Source organism: Bos grunniens, chromosome X, assembly GCF_055505025.1.
Source record: "Bos grunniens cultivar Pamir isolate PY7600 chromosome X, Bosgru_T2T1.0, whole genome shotgun sequence".
NCBI lineage: Eukaryota > Metazoa > Chordata > Mammalia > Artiodactyla > Bovidae > Bos > Bos grunniens.
The window spans coordinates 56,033,672-56,056,123 of NC_141194.1; the positions used below are offsets into that span (position 1 = coordinate 56,033,672).

Genomic DNA, 22,452 nt, shown 5'->3' on the forward strand with positions numbered 1-22,452 from the left:
GTGGCTTGAGGGAAAGAATTGGGAGTGAGACAACTTTTGAAAATTACACTATGTGGATGTATTACCTTCTCAAAAAATAACTTTTAAACAACATGTTTTGTTCTGTTACTGTTCAAAGGAAGTCAGATTCCAAATACAGGATTTCATAACATTTAAATATAGATATGCTGAAGGTGGAGCTTAGGGCTTCCCAGGTGGCTCAGTGATAAAGAATCTACCTGCCAGTGCAGGAGACACAGGTTTGATCCCTGGGTTGGGAAGATCCCCTGGAGTAGGAAGTGGCAACCCACTCCAGTATTCTTGCCTGGAAAATCCCATGGACAGAGGAACCTGGTGGGCTGCAGTCCCTGGGGTTTCAGAGAGTTGGACACAACTGAGCACGTACATACAAAACAGACTCACAGACACAGAGAACAGACTTGGGGTTGCCAAGGAGAAGAGGGAGGGGAGGGATGGACTGGGAGTTTGGGGTTAGTAGATGCAAACTTAAATTTAGCATGGATAAACAACAAGGTCCAACTTCATAGCACAGGGAACTATATTCAATATCCTGTAATAAACCATGACTGAAAAGAATATGAAAAAGAATATGTAGCACTTAGCTATGCAGAAATTAACACAACATTGTAAATCAATTATACTTCAATAAAATTAAAAAACAGAAGGAACTTCATCCTCCTACTGATAGAAAAATAGTCTTGGGGTTTTCTGGCCCATCAAAGGTCACCCTTAAGTGGGATGGGGAGGGGTGGTCAGGTCTTGCTGCTTGAGGTTGATTTTGGACTCCTGCTTCCTGGAGCCCAGGTGGCAATCTGATGTGATGGGCTGTGTAGGTAATCAGAGGTGAGTGAGGCAGGGACCCAGAGGCAAAGGAGTGGGGATGAACAGCAGAATGTGGATAAATGGAATGGAATTGGAGGAAAGATGATGAAGGGCTGAGTATGGGAATGGGTCGATGAGGGGCAGAGTGGGGGTGAACAGGGCAGGGCAGAGAAATGGAAGTATGCAATAGAGTGAGTTACTGGAGAAGAAACAGTTGAATGTAAGCAATGCCAGGGAGAATGGGAGTGAATAGTTTGAGCAGACAGAGGGTGGATATTGGAAATGTGGACCAAGTGGAGTAAATTGGGAATAATATGAGGCACAGTGGGTGTGACAGTGGTGAATGGGGCAGAGTGAAAGGCAGTCAGGCTCATGGCAAAATGGGGCTGAGTGTTTAGTAAGTGCATAGAGGAAGAGTGTGGGTGGGCAACGTGTGGCAGACCACCAGACCAGGCGAGTGCCAGGTGGTATGTGTGGTGAGTGAGGGGGATCTGTGGAGTTGGGCTGTAGGGTCTCAGTCTCAGTGATGCAGAAGCTCGTGTTGATGAGAACTGAGGGGAAGAAGTGGGAGGTGGTCTCAGAAGCTTCCCCAGGCCCCCCACTGGTGACCACAGGTATATCGGATGGGAGCAGCCTATGATCAGGACACACAGCTCAATGAACAGTTCCTCCATGTCAACGACATGCAGAGAGGGCAAGGCCCTCTGACAAGTGTATCCCTGACACCTTCCCCAAATCGACTTGATATTCACATTCCTATATTTCAGTAACTCTTGTTTCTTCAATAGATTTCATTTATTCTCTTTAATGCATCCTACAAGCTATTAACTTACTTGCTGACTATATTTAACACATCTTAGGAATTCTGCCTGCGTCTCAAAAGCTGCTTGCTTAGTCATCACCTGTACTTCACACATCTGCTCATATTTCAAGCTCCTAGTGTACTTACTACCTATGCTTAACACTTCTTAGGAGATTCCTCCATCACATTTGTTTTCTTGTCCTTCAGACGTAATGAAGCAATAGAGAAAATCAAATTCTTTGAAAAGATTAATAAAATGAGAAACCCTGGGCTGATCAAGGGAGGAAAAAAAAGGAAAACACAAATTTTCAAATCAGAAATGATATAGTGGATATCACTACAGATTTAATTAATATAAACATCAAGGAATTATGAAAAAACTCTGACAGTAAAGTTGATAATGTAATTAATAAAGGAGAAAAATATAATGACCTCTATAGATGTAGAGAAAGGATCTCATAAAACTCAACACCCTTTCCAAATATAAATTAACAAACTAGGACTAGAAGAGAACTTACCTTAAGTCTGATAAAGGGTGCATTAAAAGAAATCGCAAAGACTTAATGGTGATATGGTAAAAACTTGTCTTGAGACAAGATACCTGCTATGCCCACTCCTATTCAACAATGTACTGGAGGCCTTGGGCAGTGAAATAAAGCAAGAAAAAGGAGTAATGACTGGAAAGGAATAAATAAAACTCTCAGTGTCTGCAGGTGACATGTACACACAGAAAATCCCAAAGGACCTACGGATACATTCTGAATAAGTGAATTTAGCACACTTGCTAAATATAAGCTGAAATTACAGAAAGTGTTTATCTTTGTACTGGCAGCAAACAACTAGAAAACTGACACCACAGTTTCAATTTTGGGGAACAGAGAGAAACAAGCAATCGGGCCATATAATGGAAGTCCTTGAAAGTTTAAATTTGGATGGGGTGGAATCTGACTAAAACACAGGGAGAAAAACACCTTGAGGTTTCTCACAAGGGTGAGAGAAGTAGAAATGAAAGTCACAAAGGTAAGGACAGCTCTTTAAGTGTCTGTGTAAGGAAAGGAATTGATGACAACTGGAGAGAGGGAAAGTAAAAATTTTGGCCAGGGAAGGGGAGAATGATCGAGAAAAGTTCATTTCAGCCTGAGGAGGCAAGGATAACATCCTGAGGACATGGCAGGCAGGCAGTGTTCTTTTTTATTTTTATATGTTGATTTTATATTATTTTTAAAATTTTGGTTGCACTGGGTCTTTGCTGCAGCACATGTGCTCCAGAGCACACAGGCTACATAGTTGTGGCATGAAGGCTTAGTTGCCCCACAGCGTGGTACTGCTGCTGCTAAGTCACTTCAGTCGTGTCCGACTCTGTGCGACCCCATAGACAGCAACCCACTAGGCTCCTCTGTCCCTGGGATTCTCCAGGCAAGAACACTGGAGTGGGTTGCCATTTCCTTCTACAATGCATGAAAGTGAAAAGTAAAAGTGAAGTCGCTCAGTCATGCCCGACTCTTAGCTACCCCATGGACTGCAGTCTACCAGGCTCCTCCGTCCATGGGATTTTCCAGGCAAGAGTACTGGAGTGGGGTGCCAGTGCCTTCTCCGGCCCCACAGCATGAGAGATCTTAATTCCCCAACCAGGGACTGAACCTGAGTCTCCTGCTTTGGAAGATGGACTCTTAACCACTGGACCAGCAGGGAAGTCCCAGGGTTCTTTCTCAAAGCTAAGCAAAGAGTAGGGGAAGATTCATGGAGAGGTCCTTTAATCTAAAGAACTCCTGTCCATGTCCTACCTCTTTTCCTTTGAGGAATACTGTTGGCATGTCTGTGGCACGTCAAAGGAACCTTTTCCTCACTAGCAAAGGAACCTCTTCCTCACTAGCTGGAATCTTCCATCCACCATCCATTATCCCCAATCTTTCTAGTTCTCATTCACCTATGCAATTTTAGATTTTTCTTTGTGCTCTTCTTTCCAAAACATGAAGATTAAGTCTGGTTTGGTAACTTGATACCCTGATAAGAGGACATGATTCAGGATTTAAGGCACCTGCCTGGGCTTGGGGCCCTCTGAAGACTGAGGAAGGGCCAGTTTCAGTGGCTACACAACAAAGCTGCTCAATTTTATCTTGGCAAAGGCTGCGCATTTCCCTTGAAATGTGAGAAAACAAATACCCACTCCAGGGTCTAAAAGGGATGAGAACATTTCACTCCTGAATATGTTTAGCACTTCAGAGGTAATAAGATCCCACATATCTTTTCCTCATCATCCAAGGATGATGTTGCTTCACAAACCAGCCCCTGTATACAGAGGGTGGCCAGGGGAAGTGCTGGGTATCTTGGCAGGGGTCCCCAGTCTGGCATATAGGGCTATAGGCCCTACTGGTTGGTCATTCAAATTTACTGAAGCCTGGGGCAGTACTTTGTTCTACACAGTCAAAGTGGTTTTACCTTTGGTTAACAATTTAATCTGCTGCTTTAATATTGCATGCTGTCTACCAGCCCTGTTATAGAGGAGATGAAATCTCCATTCAGTGTCATGATCTTTTGCCCAGTCTTTCACATTGTGACCTTTGAAATGAGACACCTGATCACTGTCTAGTCGATGACGGTATTTATTTGGTACTCACTCAGTTTCTCTTAATCCCTTAATGGTGGCAGCCTGGTTTGTGCAGTGACAGGAAAGCTTGGGTTAGGCCAGACGCAGTGTCCACACAAACCAAGGCATTTTAGAACCCTTTCTCAGAGGGAGGGAGTCTATTATCAACTTGCCAATCCCTCACCACTTGGGAACTCCAGTGGATGGCCCCAGACCCCTTTGACAGCTGCCTTGGACATTGCATAGAACACACAGGACATGCTGTTACTGCATTAACCAAGTCACTGCATTTCAAGGGCAATCCAGCATCTTTGGCAATATAGCATTCCACCTGGATGCTATGGTAATGGCTTTTCCTGTGCGCTCAATCAGTTGTATCTACTGAAGGGTCAGTTACTAGGTCACATACCTGAGCTAGGGAATCAGCTTCCTGATTGCCAAGGAGTGTCAGTGCCTTGCGAGCTGGGATCTGGAAGACAGTAAACATGGACTCAGGCTCTTGCAGGTGAGCCCAAATGTCTTCATATATCCTGACTCCACAAGGGCTTATTCATGATTATCTACCCCTCAGCTTTTCATTGTTCAAGTCATAGAGTTAACCCCTTTAGAACAGCCCAATTGTCAATGCAAAGGACTAATGGCCAGGCATCATGAGTGATCACCAGCTGAACTGCTCTGAGTTCAGCCCACTGAACACTTCCCAAGGAGCATATGATTTAGTCTGGGGCAAGGCCAAGGAATCTATTTTTACTATACTCAACTGTATTGCCCTCTTATCACCAGCAAATTAAACCAATATCATGTGTGTTAATATCCACTTAATGACACCAATCGTAAAATACATAACTAATGGGAATTTGCTGTATGACTCGGGGAACTCAAACAGGGGCTCTGTGACAATCTAGAAGGGTGGGATGGGGAGGGAGGGGACATGGGTGATTCTTGTTGATGTTTGACAGAAAACAAAATTCTGTAAAGCAATTATCCTTCAATTTAAAAAATTTAAAAAGTATAATTCATGTATCTTTTTGAAAAATAAATTTTTTCTCTGGAAAAAAAATCTTATTTCTTGTTTCCAGGCAACTGTATATTAGGCATCAGCTTGAATTTCCCCCACTCCCACTTTATAAGCTGCAGGGGTTACCACAGGAATAGGGATGAGGACATCTGGAGGATCTACATACTCTACGTGGCCTAGTAGCACCTGCAATCTAAGGAGAGTGGGCTGACTGACAGGGTGCTTCTTTGCTGTGAATAGGCATGCCACTTAGTCAAAGTGGGGGTGTTAAGCCATGACAGAGGTGGGTCAATGGAACATACTCTCAATCCACTCCTGGATAGGAAGGGGAGTTTTTCTCATGATGCTGTTACTTTGTAAGAGGCTCTACCTGGAGAAACGCTGTGCATGCTGCTAGGAGCTGTTGTTCTATGGGGGTATGTTGGATTTCTGCTCCCTTCCAGAGCTGGAAACAGAATCCTAGGGGTACACTCTCTTTTTGTTGTCTCTGCCATGGTGCCCAACCCATCCTTTCCAGAGCCCCAGACACATCTAATTCAAATGGTAGCCCTGTTTGGGAGATGCATCAAGCTTTAATCTGCTTCAATAATATTTTTGGCTCTTAAAGGCAGTTTGCTGCTCTCATCCCCAGTTCCACGTGGACTTGCCTCCACAGATCATGCTAGCTACCACTCTCCATCACTGCAAATGAGCTTTCCACAGAGTCCCTCTTATACTAACCACTCTAGGATCACTGGTTTTGGGGGCAGTAGAAACAGTATACATTTGGGACATCACATAACAATGAAAAGACCAGAGAGATCTATGTCCACATAAATTAAACTAGCCATCCATGAACTGGAACTCTTGACTGAATCTTACCATAGTTTAGGAGCCATGGTGTTAGATAACCACATAGCCCTAAATTACTTATTGGTTGCTTGTCTGAGGATGAGGGTGGGGTCCTGCATACTTGCCAATACATCTCTCTACATATGAGTAGATAACACCAAGTTTTACTGAAAGTCAGGGATATACACCATAGAGGTCACATCACTCTACTGACTAAACAGATTGAACAAATAAAAATCTTCTTTCCTGATCGATTCTCTTGGGTTTCCCTACTAAATTGGCAGACTGGCTTTGAAGGGGCTTTGAAATCTCAGTTTGTGTCTTTATAGAATTCTGGGTCTTGAGGATGCTTTGCACTGACTCTAAACTCATGTGTTAAGAAATAACATACAGGGGCTTTCCTGGTGGTTGAGAATCCACCTGCCAATGCAGAGGACACTGGTTCAATCCCTGGTCTGGGAAGTTCCCACATGCCACAGAGCAACCAAAGCCCCATGCACCACAACTACTAAGCCAGTTCTAGGGCCCATGAACCACAATTACTGAGCCCCTGTGCTGTAACTACTGAAGTCCACATGCCTACAGCCTGTGTTCTACAACAAGAGAAGCCACTGCAACGAGAAGCCTGTATACTGCAACAAAGACCCAGCACAACCATAAATAAATAAATCTTAAGAAAAAAAACTAACATACAACTCAGGTTGCAAAACAACATGGGACCGGGGGATGAGCTGTTACATACATGAGACAAAGACGGCCCAAGTATACTAGCCCTATATTGTTTACTTTTTCACAGCAGGCCAATACCCTTAGCTGAAAAGTTGCTGGTGCCAAACTCAAATTTTTACACGTGCATTTGTTTTAAATATAGCTCCAATAAGCAGACTTTTAGCCATTTAGAGCCTGCCTGCTTTGTATACTCCTCAAAATTACAGACAACATTAGGTAGCCATTTGAAAAGATAAATTCTAGGTCTATAAAAGATCCCAAACCACTTGTGCTCCTTAGGGCGCTTACACAGAGACTTTCTACCTTGACATATAAGTCCCCTCTTAGACACCCCTCACACTGGAGTTTCCTTGTCCTTCTCCCCTTCTGATTGGCGTGGTTCCTGGATGTCAGGAAGCATTTACCAGGAGGCTTCCTGTGTGCTGTTTTGGATCTGTCATGAATCCTTTGTTCCTTATTAATTCCTGAATATTCAGGAATTAAGTGGAGTGGCAAACCGCTCCTGGGGCTGAGGAATACATGCATTTCCTTCGTTAGTTTTTCCATACAGTGATAAGTAACTATTTACAACCCTCTTCCTTTTTATGAACCATACAGTAAAAGTGATTATTTACAACCCTCTCTCTTTGATATGGATTGCCTTATGTTTCCTTGATAATTTGTAAGTCTGAACTTTTGATCTTTATCTTTGCTGAACAATGCTACCTTGTAAGACAGTATATATACCCACATTATGTTGAATTAAACATCCTTGTTCCATCAGAGCTTGGGTCCCTGTGTCTTTCTTTCTTTCCCTCTCTCTCTCTCTGGCTAATTCTCTGGAGTGTAGGAACCTGTTGTGCTCACTCTCCTGCCCAGGCTTCTAAGACCCTCTCGAGAAGGCACACTGTGCCATCACCCCTCAAGAGGGCACCTGGTGCCTTTGTGAGCGACGCAAGCCCTGTGCCAAGAGCTTTATTGGGTTCTGCGTAAACCAGGGGATATCAGCCTCTCTCTCTCTTTTACTTTCTTATTGTCAACTCTGGACCACCAGGTTCCGGTCCATTAAAGGACCTCAACACCTGGAAGGTCTTCAGCTATGAGGACATCCTCTTGCCTGTATTCTTTCAAAGCATTATTTTAAAGCTGTTGTGTGCTTCTACCACTTTGTGGCCAGATTTTTTCCCTTGACCAAAAAAACTATATTTTGTTCTGAGGCATTGCTAATTAACAAACAATGTTGGAATAGTTTTAGGCGAACAGCAAAGGGACTCAGCCATACATAAACATGTATCCATTCTCCCCCGAACTCCCCTCTCATCCAGGCTGCCATATAACATTGAACATAGTTCCATGTAGGTCCTTGTTGGTTATCCATTTTAAATACAGCAGTGTGTACATGTCCATCCCAAACTCCCTAACTATCGCTCTGCTTGACCTCCCCTGGCAACCATAAGGTTGTTTTCTAAGTCTGTGAATCTGTTTCTGTTTTGTAAATAAGTTCAACTGTATCACTTTTTAGATTCCATATATAAGGGATGTCATTTTCTCCTTCTCTAACTTCACTCAGTGTGACAGTCTCTGGGTCCATCCATGTTGCTGCAAATGACATTACTTCATTCTTTTTAATGGCTGAGTAACATTCTATTGTATGTATGTACCACATCTTTATCCATTCCTCTGCCAATGGACATTTAGACTGTGTCCATGTCTTGGCTACTGTTAACAGTGCTACTATTAACACTGGGGTGCATGTATCCTTTCAGATCATGTTTTTCTCCAGATACATGCCCAGCAGTGGGACTGCAGGGTCGTATGGCAACCCTATTTTTAGTTTTTAAGGAACCTCCACACTGTTTTCCATAGTGGCTGTACCAATTTACATTCCCACCAACAGTGTATGATGGTTCCCTTCTCTCCACACTCTCTCCATCATTTATTGTTTGTAGATTTTTGGATGATAGCCATTTTGACTGGTGTGAGGTGATATCTTATTGTAGTTTTGACTTGCATTTATTTAATAATTAGCAATGTTGAACATCTTTTCATGTGCCTCTTGGCCATCTATATGTCTTCTTTGGAGAAATGTCTATTTAGGTCTTCTGCCCATTTTTTGATTGGGTTGTTTTGATGCTGTTATGTATCATGGACTATTTGTAAATTTTGTCAGTTAGATATTTTCAAATATTTACTCCTAGTCTGTAGATAGATTTTGTTTATTATTTCTTTTCCTCTGCAAAAGCTTTTGAGTTTAAGTAGGTCCTAATTGTTTATTTTTGCTTTTATATAATTTATTCTGGGAGATAGATTGAAAAGATATTGCTGTGATTTATGTCAGAGAGTGTTCTGCCTATGTTTTCCTCTAGAAGTTTTATAGTGTCAAAAAAAGACATGATTATTAATGCAACGTGTGATCCTAGATTAGATCCAGGACCAGAATTGGTGAAAACAAATGAGATAACATATGTTACTGATGTTAAATTTCCTGATTTAAAATAACTACTGCATTGTTTTCATGGTTGTTATGGACTGACTGTTTATGTCCCTCAACAAATTCATATGTTGAAGCTGTAACCCCATGGTGTGGTTGTGTTTGGAGGTGGAGAAATAGGGAGAACAAGATGGCGGAGGAGTAGGTGGACCTGGGATACACCTCTCTCCATGGATACATCACGAATACACTTTCAGACACAGAAGATATTACAGAACACCATCTGAGAGTGGGCACAAGTACCTGGTTGCCAGAAAAGCATACACAGACCCATGCAAAATTTGGTAGGATGAAGGAAGGAGGTGGGAAAGAGATGAGAGTGAGCAGGACTGGACCTGCACCTGGCAGGGGGTGGCTGTGTGTGAGAGGAACTGAAGCAGGGATCAGATCCCCACATTGGGGCATTGTTTGGAACAGAGAAGCATTTGAGGCTGAGAGTGAAGCAGCTGATCTGTGACAGTTCTGAATGGAATGAGAATCACACAAACAATCCTTGTCACAGCCGCACATAACGCTGGACAGGGACGCAAGTCCCTTAGAAAGCACAGTGGCTGGGAGTTGGAGCATAGGTATTGGAGATCAATCTCAGGGTGAGGTCTGCTTTTGACTGTGGGGAGATGGCCCAAGGTGGTGTGAGGGAGTAGATTATGGAGGGAAATGCTTCTGGAGGAAAACCAGGCAGCCTTGGAGGCAAGGCAATACTGCTGAGTCACATGCAGGGGGTGGAACATTCACTGTAGCTTCTCACTCCCCAAATGCCAGCACCAGCAGCTGAACAACAGAGAAAGACCCCAGAGAGGATGGTGCGTTCAGTGCCTGATGCACAGAGTAACAGAGAAGGATCCTAGCAAGGGTGGCCCTTTAAGCACCTGACACGCCAAGCAACAGAAAAGGATCACAGCCAAGGGGAACATTTAAGCACCTGAAATGACAAGCAATAGACAGGACCCCAGCCAGGATGGCCCATTAAGTGCTTAAGGTGCCAAGCAACAGAGAAGGACCCCCAAATGGGAAGGGGTCCCTTAAGCACATGACACACCAGACAACAGAGAAGGACCCCGGCCAGGGTGGACATTTAAGCACCTGACACACTGAGCAACAGAGAAGGACCCCAGTCAGAGGGACCCTTAAGTACCTGGTGTGCCAATAGAAAAGGACCCCAACCAGGAGATGGAGAAGGGAATGGAAACTCACTCCACTATTCTTGCCTGGGAAATCCCATGGACAGAGCCTGGTAGGATGCAGTCCATGGGGTTGCAGAATCAGGCATAATTTAGCGACTGAACAAAAACAACCAACAAGGAGGACGTATAAGTGCCTGCCGTGTCAAGCAGCAGAGAAGGACCGCAGCCAGTGACCATTTAACCTTCTGACGCACGAATAGAGAAGGACCCCAGGCAGGGTGGCCATTTAAGAGCCTGTCATGCCAAGCAAAATAAAAGGACCCCAGGCAGGGGGGCCTTTAAGTGTCTGACATGCCAAGCAACAGAGAAGGGTCCCCCAATTGCAGGTGGGGGGCCATTTAAGCACCTGACACATTGAGCAATAGGGAGGGACCCAACCAGGTGGGCCCTTTAAGTGCCTGATGCACCAAGCAACAAAAAAGGACCCCAACATGGGTGGCCATTTCAGTGCCTGATGCACTGAGCAAAAGAGGAGCCGCCTGGCCAGGGGCACTTATAAGTACCTGACATGCCAACTAATAGAGAAGGACCCCAGTCAGGGTGGTGATTTAAGTGCCTGTCCCTCCAAACAACAGAGAAGGACTCCAACCATGGGGGCCCTTTAAACACCCGACACACTGGGCAACAGAGAAGGACCCCAATGGGGTGGGCGGGGCCCTTAAGCACCTGGCACATTGACCAACAGGAAACGTCCTCAGCCAGGGCGGCCCTTTAAATGCCTGATATGCCAAGCAACGGAGAAGGACCCCAGCCAGGGTGGCCTTTTAAGTGCCTGACGCACCAGGCCACAGAGAAGGAGCCCAGGCAGGGTGGCCATTTAAGGGAGTGTCATACCAAGCACCACAAAAGGACCCCAGGCAGGGGGCCCTTTAAGTGCCCGATGTGCAGAGAAACAGAAAAGGACTCCAGGCATGGTCCCCTTTAAGTGCCTGACACACCAAGTAACAGTGAAGGACCCCAATCGGGGGCCCTTTAAGTGCCTGACATGCCAAGCAACAGAGAAGGACCCCCGAACTGCAGGTGGGGGGCCATTTAAGCACCTGACACATTGAGCAATAGAGAGGGACCCAACCAGGTGGGCCCTTTAAGTACCTGATGCACCAAGCAACAAAAAAGGACCCCAACATGGGTGGCCATTTCAGCGCCTGATGCACTGAACAAAAGAGGAACCCAGCCAGGGGGCCCTTTAAGTGACTGACATGAAAAATAAGAGATGGATGCCAGCCAGTTTGGCCATTTAAGCGCTTAGTGTGCCAAGCAACAGAGAAGGACCCCAAGCAGGGGGGCCCCTTATGCCCCTGATACAGAGAGCAGTAGGGAAGGACCCAAACCGGGTGGTGGGGGGGTGGGGGGGCACGGGGGCAGGCTTTAGTGCCTGATGCACCAAGCAACAGATAAGGAACCCAGGGAATGTGGCCATTTAAGCTCCAGACACACCAAGCAACAGTGAAAAACTCAAGCCAGGGGGGTCATTTAAGCACCTGGTGAACTGAGCAACAGAGAAGGACCCCAGTCAGAGGCCCTTTAAGTGCCTGACACACCACGTAATAGAGAAGGACCTCAGCCAGGGTAGGCATTTAAGTGCCTGACACACGAAGCAGTAGAGAAGGACCCTAGCTAGGGTGGCCATTTAAGTGCCTGTCCCTCCAAGCAACAGAGAAGGACTCCAACTATGGGGACCCTTTAAACACCTGACACACTGAGCAACAGAGAAGGACCCCAACGGGGTGGGCGGGGCCCTTAGGCACCTGACACATTGACCAACAGGGAACGTCCTCAGCCAGGGCGGCCCTTTAAATGCCTGATATGCCAAGCAACAGAGAAGGACCCCAGCCAGGGTGGCCTTTTAAGTGCCTGAAGCACCAGGCCACAGAGAAGGACCCCAGCCAGGGTGGCCATTTAAAAGTCTGTCATGCCAAGCAACACAATAGGACCCCAGGCAGGGGGCCCTTTAAGTGCCCCATGTGCAAAGAAACAGAAAAGGACTCCAGGCATGGTCCCCTTTAAGTGCCTGACACTCCCAACAGTGAAGGACCCCAGTCGGGGGTCCCTTTAAGTGCCTGACATGCCAAGCAACAGAGAAGGGCCCCTCAACTTCAGGTGGGGGCCATTTAAGCACCTGACACATTGAGCAATAGGGAGGGACCCAACCAGGTGGGCCCTTTAAGTGCCTGATGCACCAAGCAACAAAAAAGGACCCCAACATGGGTGGCCATTTCAGCGCCTGATGCACTGAACAAAAGAGAAGGAGCCCAGCCAGGGGCACTAATAAGTGGCTGATGTGCCAAGTAACAGAGAAGCACCCCCAGCCAGGGGGCCCTTTAAGTGACTGACACGAAAAATAAGAGATGGATGCCAGCCAGTTTGGCCATTTAAGTGCTTGATGTTGCAAGCAACAGAGAAGGACCCCAAGCAGGGGGGCCCCTTAGGCCCCTGACACGGAGAGCAGTAGGGAAAGACCCAAACCAGGTTGGGGGTGGGCGGAAGGGGGCAGGCTTTAGTGCCTGATGCACCAAGCAACAGAAAAGGAACCCAGGGAATGTGGCCATTTAAGCTCCAGACACACCAAGCAACAGTGAAGAACTCAAGCCAGGGGGATCATTTAAGCACCTGGTGAACTGAGCAACAGAGAAGGACCCCAGTCAGAGGCCCTTTAAGTGCCTGACATGCCATGTAATAGAGAAGGACCCTAGCTAGGGTGGCCATTTAAGTGCCTGATGCACTGAGCAACATAGAAGAACCCCAGACAGGGGACCTTTTAAGTACCTGACATGGCAACTAATGAAAAGGACCCCAGCCAGGGTGGTGATTTAAGTGTCTGTCCCTTCAAGCAACAGAGAAGGACTCCAACCATGGGGGCCCTTTAAACACCTGACACATTGACCAACAGGAAATGTCCTCAGCCAGGGCGGCCCTTTACATGCCTGATATGCCAAGCAACAGAGAAGGACCCCAGCCAGGGTGGCCTTTTAAGTGCCTGACGCACCAGGCCACAGAGAAGGACCCCAGGCAGGGTGGCCATTTAAGAGCCTGTCATGCCAAGCAACACTAAAGGACCCCTGGCAGGGGGCCCTTTAAGTGCCCGATGTGCAGAGAAACAGAAAAGGACTCCAGGCATGGTCCCCTTTAAGTGCCTGACACTCCAAATAACAGTGAAGGACCCCAATCGGGGGCCCTATAAGTGTCTGACATGCTAAGCAACAGAGAAGGACCCCTGAACTGCAGGTGGGGGGCCATTTAAGCACCTGACACATCGAGCAATAGAGAGGGACCCAACCAGGTGGGCCCTTTAAGTACCTGATGCACCAAGCAACAAAAAAGGACCCCAACATGGGTGGCCATTTCAGTGCCTGATGCACTGAGCAAAAGAGGAGCCGCCCGGCCAGGGGCACTTTTAAGTACCTGACATGCCAACTAATAGAGAAGGACCCCAGTCAGGGTGGTGATTTAAGTGCCTGTCCCTCCAAACAACAGAGAAGGACTCCAACCATGGGGGCCCTTTAAACACCCGACACACTGGGCAACAGAGAAGGACCCCAATGGGGTGGGCGGGGCCCTTAAGCACCTGACACATTGACCAACAGGAAACGTCCTCAGCCAGGGCGGCCCTTTAAATGCCTGATATGCCAAGCAACGGAGAAGGACCCCAGCCAGGGTGGCCTTTTAAGTGCCTGACGCACCAGGCCACAGAGAAGGAGCCCAGGCAGGGTGGCCATTTAAGGGAGTGTCATACCAAGCAACACAAAAGGACCCCAGGCAGGGGGCCCTTTAAGTGCCCGATGTGCAGAGAAACAGAAAAGGACTCCAGGCATGGTCCCCTTTAAGTGCCTGACACACCAAGTAACAGTGAAGGACCCCAATCGGGGGCCCTTTAAGTGCCTGACATGCCAAGCAACAGAGAAGGACCCCCGAACTGCAGGTGGGGGGCCATTTAAGCACCTGACACATTGAGCAATAGAGAGGGACCCAACCAGGTGGGCCCTTTAAGTACCTGATGCACCAAGCAACAAAAAAGGACCCCAACATGGGTGGCCATTTCAGCGCCTGATGCACTGAACAAAAGAGGAACCCAGCCAGGGGGCCCTTTAAGTGACTGACATGAAAAATAAGAGATGGATGCCAGCCAGTTTGGCCATTTAAGCGCTTAGTGTGCCAAGCAACAGAGAAGGACCCCAAGCAGGGGGGCCTCTTATGCCCCTGATACAGAGAGCAGTAGGGAAGGACCCAAACCAGGTGGTGGGGGGGGTGGGGGGGGGGACGGGGGCAGGCTTTAGTGCCTGATGCACCAAGCAACAGATAAGGAACCCAGGGAATGTGGCCATTTAAGCTCCAGACACACCAAGCAACAGTGAAAAACTCAAGCCAGGGGGGTCATTTAAGCACCTGGTGAACTGAGCAACAGAGAAGGACCCCAGTCAGAGGCCCTTTAAGTGCCTGACACGCCACGTAATAGAGAAGGACCTCAGCCAGGGTAGGCATTTAAGTGCCTGACACATGAAGCAATAGAGAAGGACCCTAGCTAGGGTGGCCATTTAAGTGCCTGTCCCTCCAAGCAACAGAGAAGGACTCCAACCATGGGGACCCTTTAAACACCTGACACACTGAGCAACAGAGAAGGACCCCAACGGGGTGGGCGGGGCCCTTAGGCACCTGACACATTGACCAACAGGGAACGTCCTCAGCCAGGGCGGCCCTTTAAATGCCTGATATGCCAAGCAACAGAGAAGGACCCCAGCCAGGGTGGCCTTTTAAGTGCCTGATGCACCAGGCCACAGGGAAGGACCCCAGCCAGGGTGGCCATTTAAAAGTCTGTCATGCCAAGCAACACAATAGGACCCCAGGCAGGGGGCCCTTTAAGTGCCCCATGTGCAAAGAAACAGAAAAGGACTCCAGGCATGGTCCCCTTTAAGTGCCTGACACTCCCAACAGTGAAGGACCCCAGTCGGGGGTCCCTTTAAGTGCCTGACATGCCAAGCAACAGAGAAGGACCCCCCAACTTCAGGTGGGGGCCATTTAAGCACCTGACACATTGAGCAATAGGGAGGGACCCAACCAGGTGGGCCCTTTAAGTGCCTGATGCACCAAGCAACAAAAAAGGACCCCAACATGGGTGGCCATTTCAGCGCCTGATGCACTGAACAAAAGAGAAGGAGCCCAGCCAGGGGCACTAATAAGTGGCTGATGTGCCAAGTAACAGAGAAGCACCCCCAGCCAGGGGGCCCTTTAAGTGACTGACACGAAAAATAAGAGATGGATGCCAGCCAGTTTGGCCATGTAAGTGCTTGATGTTGCAAGCAACAGAGAAGGACCCCAAGCAGGGGGGTCCCTTATGCCTCTGACACGGAGAACAGTAGGGAAGGACCCAAACCAGGTTGGGTGGGGGACGGGGGCAGGCTTCAGTGCCTGATGCACCAAGCAACAGAAAAGGAACCCAGGGAATGTGGCCATTTAAGCTCCAGACACACCAAGCAACAGTGAGGAACTCAAGCCAGGGGAACATTTAAGCACCTGGTGCACTGAGCAACAGAGAAGGACCCCAGTCAGAGGCCCTTTAAGTGCCTGACATGCCACGTAATAGAGATGGACCTCAGCCAGGGTAGGCATTTAAGTGCCTGACACACGAAGCAATAGAGAAGGACCCTAGCTAGGGTGGCCATTTAAGTGCCTGTCCCTCCAAGCAACAGAGAAGGACTCCAATCATGGGGACCCTTTAAACACCTGACACACTGAGCAACAGAGAAGACCCCAACATGATGGGCGGGGCCCTTAAGCACCTGACACATTGACCAACAGGAAATGTCCTGAGCCAGGGCAGCCCTTCAAATGCCTGATATGACAAGCAACAGAGAAGGGCCCCAGCCAGCGTGGCCTTTTAAGTGCCTGACGCAGCAGGCCACAGAGAAGGAGCCCAGGCAGGGTGGCCATTTAAGAGCCTGTCATGCCAAGCAACACAATAGGACCCCAGGCAGGGGGCCCTTTAAGTGCCCGATGTGCAGAGAAACAGAAAAGGACTCCAGTCATGGTCCCCTTTAAATGCCTGACACACCAAGTAACAGTGAAGGACCCCAATCGGGGGCCCTTTAAGTGCCTGACATGCCAAGCAACAGAGAAGGACCCCCGCAACTGCAGGTGGGGGGCCATTTAAGCACCTGACACATCGAGCAATAGAGAGGGACCCAACCAGGTGGGCCCTTTAAGTACCTGATGCACCAAGCAACAAAAAAGGACCCCAAGATGGGTGGCCATTTCAGCGCCTGATGCACTAAGCAAAAGAGGAGGAGCTCAGCCAGAGGCACTTATAAGTACCTGACATGCCAACTAATAGAGAAGGACCCCAGTCAGGGTGGTGATTTAGGTGCCTGTCCCTCCAAGCAACAGAGAAGGACTCCAACTATGGGGACCTTTTAAACACCCGACACACTGAGCAACAGAGAAGGACCCCAACGGGGTAGGCGGGGCCCTTAAGCACCTGACACATTGAGCAATAGGGAACGACCCCAACCAGTGCGACCATTTAAGCACCTGACAAGCTGAGCAACAGAGATGAACCCCAGCCGGGGCATGAGAGCTTTAAATGCCTGATATGCCAAGCAACAGAGAAGGGCCCCAGCCAGGGTGGCCTTTTAAGTGCCTGACGCACCAGACCACAGAGAAGGACCCCAGCCTGGGTGGCCATTTAAGCGCCTGATATGCCATGTCATAGAGACGGACCCCAGCCATGGGGCCTTTAAAGTGCCTGAATGGGCCGAGCAACAGAGAAGGACCAAAGAGGATCTGCTGCCAGCTGCTAGAAGCTAGGAAAAGAGTAATAGGGCCATCGATCCTTCGACTGAGGCAGTCCATGTGTCTGCACACTTGGTGCCACCAGGGACCCTGTGATCCAAGCAGCTGTGCCACTTCCATGCTCATTCCTCACTGTAAAAGAGCCGCCAGAGACTAGAGAAAAACCTAATAGCAGCACATCTCCTGCACCAATGGTGCCCCTGCCATACACAGCATAGCCAGGGTCCCTGTGACCCAAGGAACCATGCCACCTCCATGCTCAATCCTCACTGGGACAGAGCTGCCAGAGGCTAGAAAAACCCTAAGAGCACCATATTTCCTGCTGCCCTAGCTGATGGCTCCCCTGAGTACTGGGTGCTGCCAGGGCTCCTGCAATCCAAGCAGCTGCACCACCTCCACACCCAGTCTTCACTGGGGCTGACCCAAGTCTTCCAGGGCAGCCTCAGGAGCAAACCCCTGTAGATGATTCACATGCATAGGTGCACATAAAACCACAATTTAAGCCCAGAAGCAGTGCGGCTAAGGAAGAGGACCCAAAACTGTCCCACCAGTTGTACAAGCTGCAGATTAAATCCACAGTATCAACTAGGCAGACTCCGTGTCTATGGAATATATAAAAGGACAGTGAGAATTCCCACAAAAGAAAAAACAGTAGCTCTGGAAGCTGTGGACATTGGAGGCAAGAACACACAGGAACAGGACCCAATTAGAGTCTGAGCTGCCCCCACAGCAGGTCCCGAGACCAGCCCAGTATTGGAGGGCATCCTAAGGAGGTGAGGTGGACTGTGACTCACAGCAAGGGAAAGGATGCTTACAGCTGAATTCCAAGAAAACATTATTATTTTTATATTTTGATTTGTTCTGAAGTTGCATCTGGATTTTTTTCTTTTTTTCCCTCTTGCTGTAGTTGTTGGTTTTTTTAGTACTACTAAATTCATTTAAGCTTTTGAGAATTTTTTAAATCACATTTTTTATTTCCTTTATATACTGCCTCTGCATTGGCCTTCTGTGGTTCTGTGGGGTTTTTTCTTTAAAAAGTTGTTTTAAATTTATTATTTTTTTATATTTATTCTTTTGTTTGCTTTTCTTATTGTTCTTTATCTGGTGTAATTATTCATATATATATATTAATCTTTTTAATCTACACTCTATTTAATAAAGTTTGCTTTTATATTCTTTCTTTTTGTCACCATGTTTGTATGTTTTGTTTTCATTGCTGTATTCCCCAGTTGACACCTTCCTCTGGTTTTGTTTTCTGGTTTGTGCTTTAGTTAGTTTTGTTTTTAACTGGTTGATATCATTTTTGGTTTCCTTTGCTTGCTGGGTCAATCTTGATTTTGTTTGTGTATGTGTGTGTGTGTGTGTGTGTATTCCATTATTTTTGTTATTATTTGCCTGATTTTGTTTGTACTTAACATTTGTCTGGGATTAGTCTTCTGTTTCTTGTTTTGTTTTCTTGTGTTTGTTTTAATCCTCTTTAATTCCATAACTGGCCAATGCATTCCCAGCCAATGCATTGTGCTCATGTTAGTTTTTAGAGAAGGAAAATGGCAACCCACTCCAGTACTCTTGCCTGGAGAATCCCATGGAGGGAGGAGCCTGGTAGGCTACAGTCCATTGGGTCACAAAGAGTCGGACACCACTGAGCAACTTCACTTTCACTTTCAATGCCATAACAGAAAGTGTGAAGAGGAACTAAAAAGCCTCTTGATGAAAGTGAAAGAGGAGAGTGAAAAAGTTGGCTTAAAGCTCACCATTCAGAAAACTAAAATCATGGCATCTGGTCCCATCACTTCATGGGAAACAGATGGGGCAACAGTGGAAACAGTGTCAGAATTTATTTTTTGGGGTTCCAAAATCACTGCAGATGGTGATTGCAGCCATGAAATTAAAAGATGTTTACTTCTTGGAAAGAAAGTTATGACCAACCTAGATAGCATATTCAAAAGCAGAGACATTACTTTGCCAACAAAGGTCTGTCTAGTCAAGGCTATGGTTTTTCCAGTAGTCATGTATGGATGTGAGAGTTGGACTGTGAAGAAAGCTGAGCGCCGGAGAATTGATGCTTTTGAAGTGTGGTGTTGGAGAAGACTCTTGAGATTCTCTTGGACTGCAAGGAATCCAACCAGTCCATTCTGAAGGAGATCAGTCCTGGGTGTTAACTGGAAGGACTGATGCTAAATCTGAAACTCCAGTACTTTGGCCACCTCATGCGAAGAGTTGACTCATTGGAAAAGACTCTGATGCTGGGAGGGATTGGGGGCAGGAGGAGAAGGGGACCCCGACAGAGGATGAGATGGCTGGATGGCATCACCTACTTGATGGACGTGAGTTTGAGTGAACTCCAGGAGTTGGTGATGGACAAGGAGGCCTGGTGTGCTGCGATTCATGGGGTCGCAAAGAGTCGGACATGACTGAGTGACTGAACTGAACTGAATGCCATGACAAACCACTTGTGGAACCTCAGTTCCCCAGCCAGAGACTGGGCCCTGAGTCTGTGGAGTGGGAGTGCTACTTCCAAGAGCCTAGACTGCCAGTGAACTCCTAACCCTAGGAAGTATTAATTAGTGAGAACACCCACAAAGGCAACCACATGTATAGAAGACCCAGCATTGCCCAACTTCCAGCAGCACCCTGTGCAGGATGCCTCATCCAAACAACAAACAAAAACCAAACCAAAAACACAAACCAAATCATGAGCAGACAGGATTATAACCTCACACACCCTGCCCAGCAGAGGGGGGAAAAAAAACCCCTCCCCTCCTCCCACCAGAAAGCAAGCATAAGTCACACCCAACACAAGGCCTACAAAATCCACTGGACCAACCTTACCCACCAAGGACAGAAACCAAAAGGAAGAAGGAATTTGACCCTGAAGACTGGGAAAAGGAGACCTCAAACACAGTCAGTTAAAAAAAAATGAAAAGGCAGAGAAATATTGTGCAAATGAAGGAACAAGCTAGAAACACACAAGACCAAATAAACAAAGAGGAAATAGGCAAACTACCTGAAAAAGAATTCAGAGTACTGATAGTAAACATGATCCAAAACCTCGAAAGTAGAATGGAGAAAATGCAAGAATCAATTAACATATTTAACAAGGACCTAGAAGAAATAAAGAATAAACAGACGAACAACACAATTACTGAAATTAAAAATACTCTATAAGGAATCAGTGGCAGAATATTTGAGGCAGAAGAATGGATAAGTGAGGTGGAAGATAGAATGGTGGAAATAGCTGCCAAAGAGCAGAATTAAGGAACAAGAATGAAAAGAACTGAGGATAGTCTCAAAGACGTCTGAGACAAAATGCACTAAAATTCAAATTATAGGAGTCCCAGAAGAAGAAGAGAAAAAGAAAGGGTCTCAGAAAATTTTTGAAGAGATTATAATGTGTAAGAAATCTGTGGTACATATACACAATGGAATGTTACTCAGCTATTAAAAAGAATGCATTTGAATCAGTTCTAACGAGGTGGATGAAACTGGAGCCTATTATACAGAGTGAAGTAAGTCAGAAAGAAAAACACCAATACAGTATATTAATGCATATATATGGAATTTAGGAGGATGGTAACGATGACCCTATATGTGAGACAGCAAAAGAGACACAGATGTAAAGAACAGACTTTTGGACTCTGGGAGAAGGCAAGGGTGGGATGATTTGAGAGAACAGCACTGAAATATGTATATTATCATATGTGAAATAGATCGCCAGTCCAGGTTCCATGCATGAGACAGGGGTGCTCAGGGCTGGTGCACTGGGATGACCCCGAGGGATGGGATGGGGAGGGAGGTGGGAGAGGGGTTCAGGATGGGGAACACATGTACACCCATGGCTGATTCATATGAATGTATGGCAAAAACCACCACAATGCTGTAAAGTAATTAGCCTCCAATTAAAATAAACAAAAAAAATTTCCCCAACATGGGAAAGGAAATAGTCAATCAAGTCCAAGAAGCACAGAGTCCCATGCAGCATAAACCCAAGGAGAAACATGCCAGGACAAATACTAATCAAACTAACAAAGACTAAACAGAAAGAAAGAATATTAAAAGCAGCAAGAGAAAAGCAACAAGTAACATACAAGGGAAACTCCATACAATTAACAGCTGATCTTTCAGCAGAAACTCTGCAGGCCAGAAGAGAATGGCAAGATATATTTAAAGTACTGAAAGGGAAGTGGGGCCTCTGAAGAAGTGAAGTGAAGTGAAGTGAAGTGAAGTGAAGTTGCTTCAGTCATGTCCAACTCTTTGCAACCCCATGGACTGTAGCCTGCCAGGCTCCTCTGTCCATGGGATTTTCCAGGCAAGAATACTGGAGTGGGTTGCCATTTCCTTCTCCAGGGGATCCTCCTGATCCAGGGATCGAACCTGGTTCTCCCTCATTGCAGGCAGACTCTTTACCTTCTGAGTCACCAGGGAATTCCTTCTGAGGAAGTAATTAAGGTTAAATGAAGTCTAATGGTGGAGATACCCTTGTGATACAAGGAGATACCCTTGGAGATACCACACGTCCAAGGTCAGAGAAACCCCAGCAAGACAGTAGATGCTGGAGTGGCTGTGAGGAGATACCCCACGTCCAAGAGCAAAGGAGAAGCCCCAGCAAGATGGTAGGAGGGGTAAATTCATGTTTAGAATCAAACCCCATTCCCACCAGAGATGCTCAGAGGGCTCAAACAAACCCTGAGGACCCAGGACCCCACAGAGACTGAGACAGAATTGTGTTTGAGTGTCTCCTGTGGAGGTATGGATTGGTGGTGCTCTGTCGCAGGGACAGGGCTCTGGGTGCAGCAGACTTGGGTATGGCATAAGCCCTCTTGGAGGAGGTCGCCATTAACCCCACCACAGAGCTGCCAGAACTTACACAGGACTGGGAAATAGACTCTTGGAGGGCACAACAGAACCTTGTGCACCAGGACCCAGGAGAAAAGAGCAGTGACCCTACAGGAGACGGTAATGGACTTGCCTGTGGATGTCCAGGAGTCTCCGGTGGAGGTGTGGGTCGGTGGTGGCCTGCTGCAGGGCTGGGGGCACTGAATGTAGCAGTACATGCATGGGATCTTTTGAGGGAGGTCACCATTATCTTCATTACCTCCACCATAGTTTTTCCCCAGGTAAATAGCAGGGATGGAACACAGCTGCACCCTTCAACAGAAAATTGGATTAAAGATTTACTGAGCATGGCCCCACCCATCAGAACAAGACCCATTTTCCCCCTCAGTC

At 47.0% G+C, this 22,452-nt stretch overlaps 2 protein-coding genes across 4 annotated transcripts in view; both read right to left on the bottom strand.

The window, feature by feature from the left end:
- Window positions 1-22,452, bottom strand: part of LOC147340446 (putative protein SSX9) — a 130,160-nt gene that overhangs the window by 101,136 nt on the left and 6,572 nt on the right. For 2 of the 3 annotated variants that reach the window (XR_015158399.1, XM_086386360.1), the window contains exon 1: window positions 4,621-5,265. Coding sequence is in view for 2 of the 3 variants with exons in the window: in XM_086386360.1 (XP_086242486.1) it covers window positions 4,621-4,698 (78 nt within the window). In the remaining variant the exon portion in view is untranslated. Of the gene's footprint in view, window positions 1-4,620; window positions 5,266-22,452 lie in introns of those variants that run through there. The other variant, XM_086386361.1, reaches the window with a different exon arrangement.
- LOC147340450 (zinc finger protein 81-like) overlaps window positions 22,196-22,452 on the bottom strand; it is a 125,865-nt gene continuing 125,608 nt past the window's right edge. The window contains exon 6 of the mRNA XM_086386352.1: window positions 22,196-22,374. The gene's annotated coding sequence lies outside the window, so the exon portion shown is untranslated. The remainder of the gene's footprint in view (window positions 22,375-22,452) is intronic.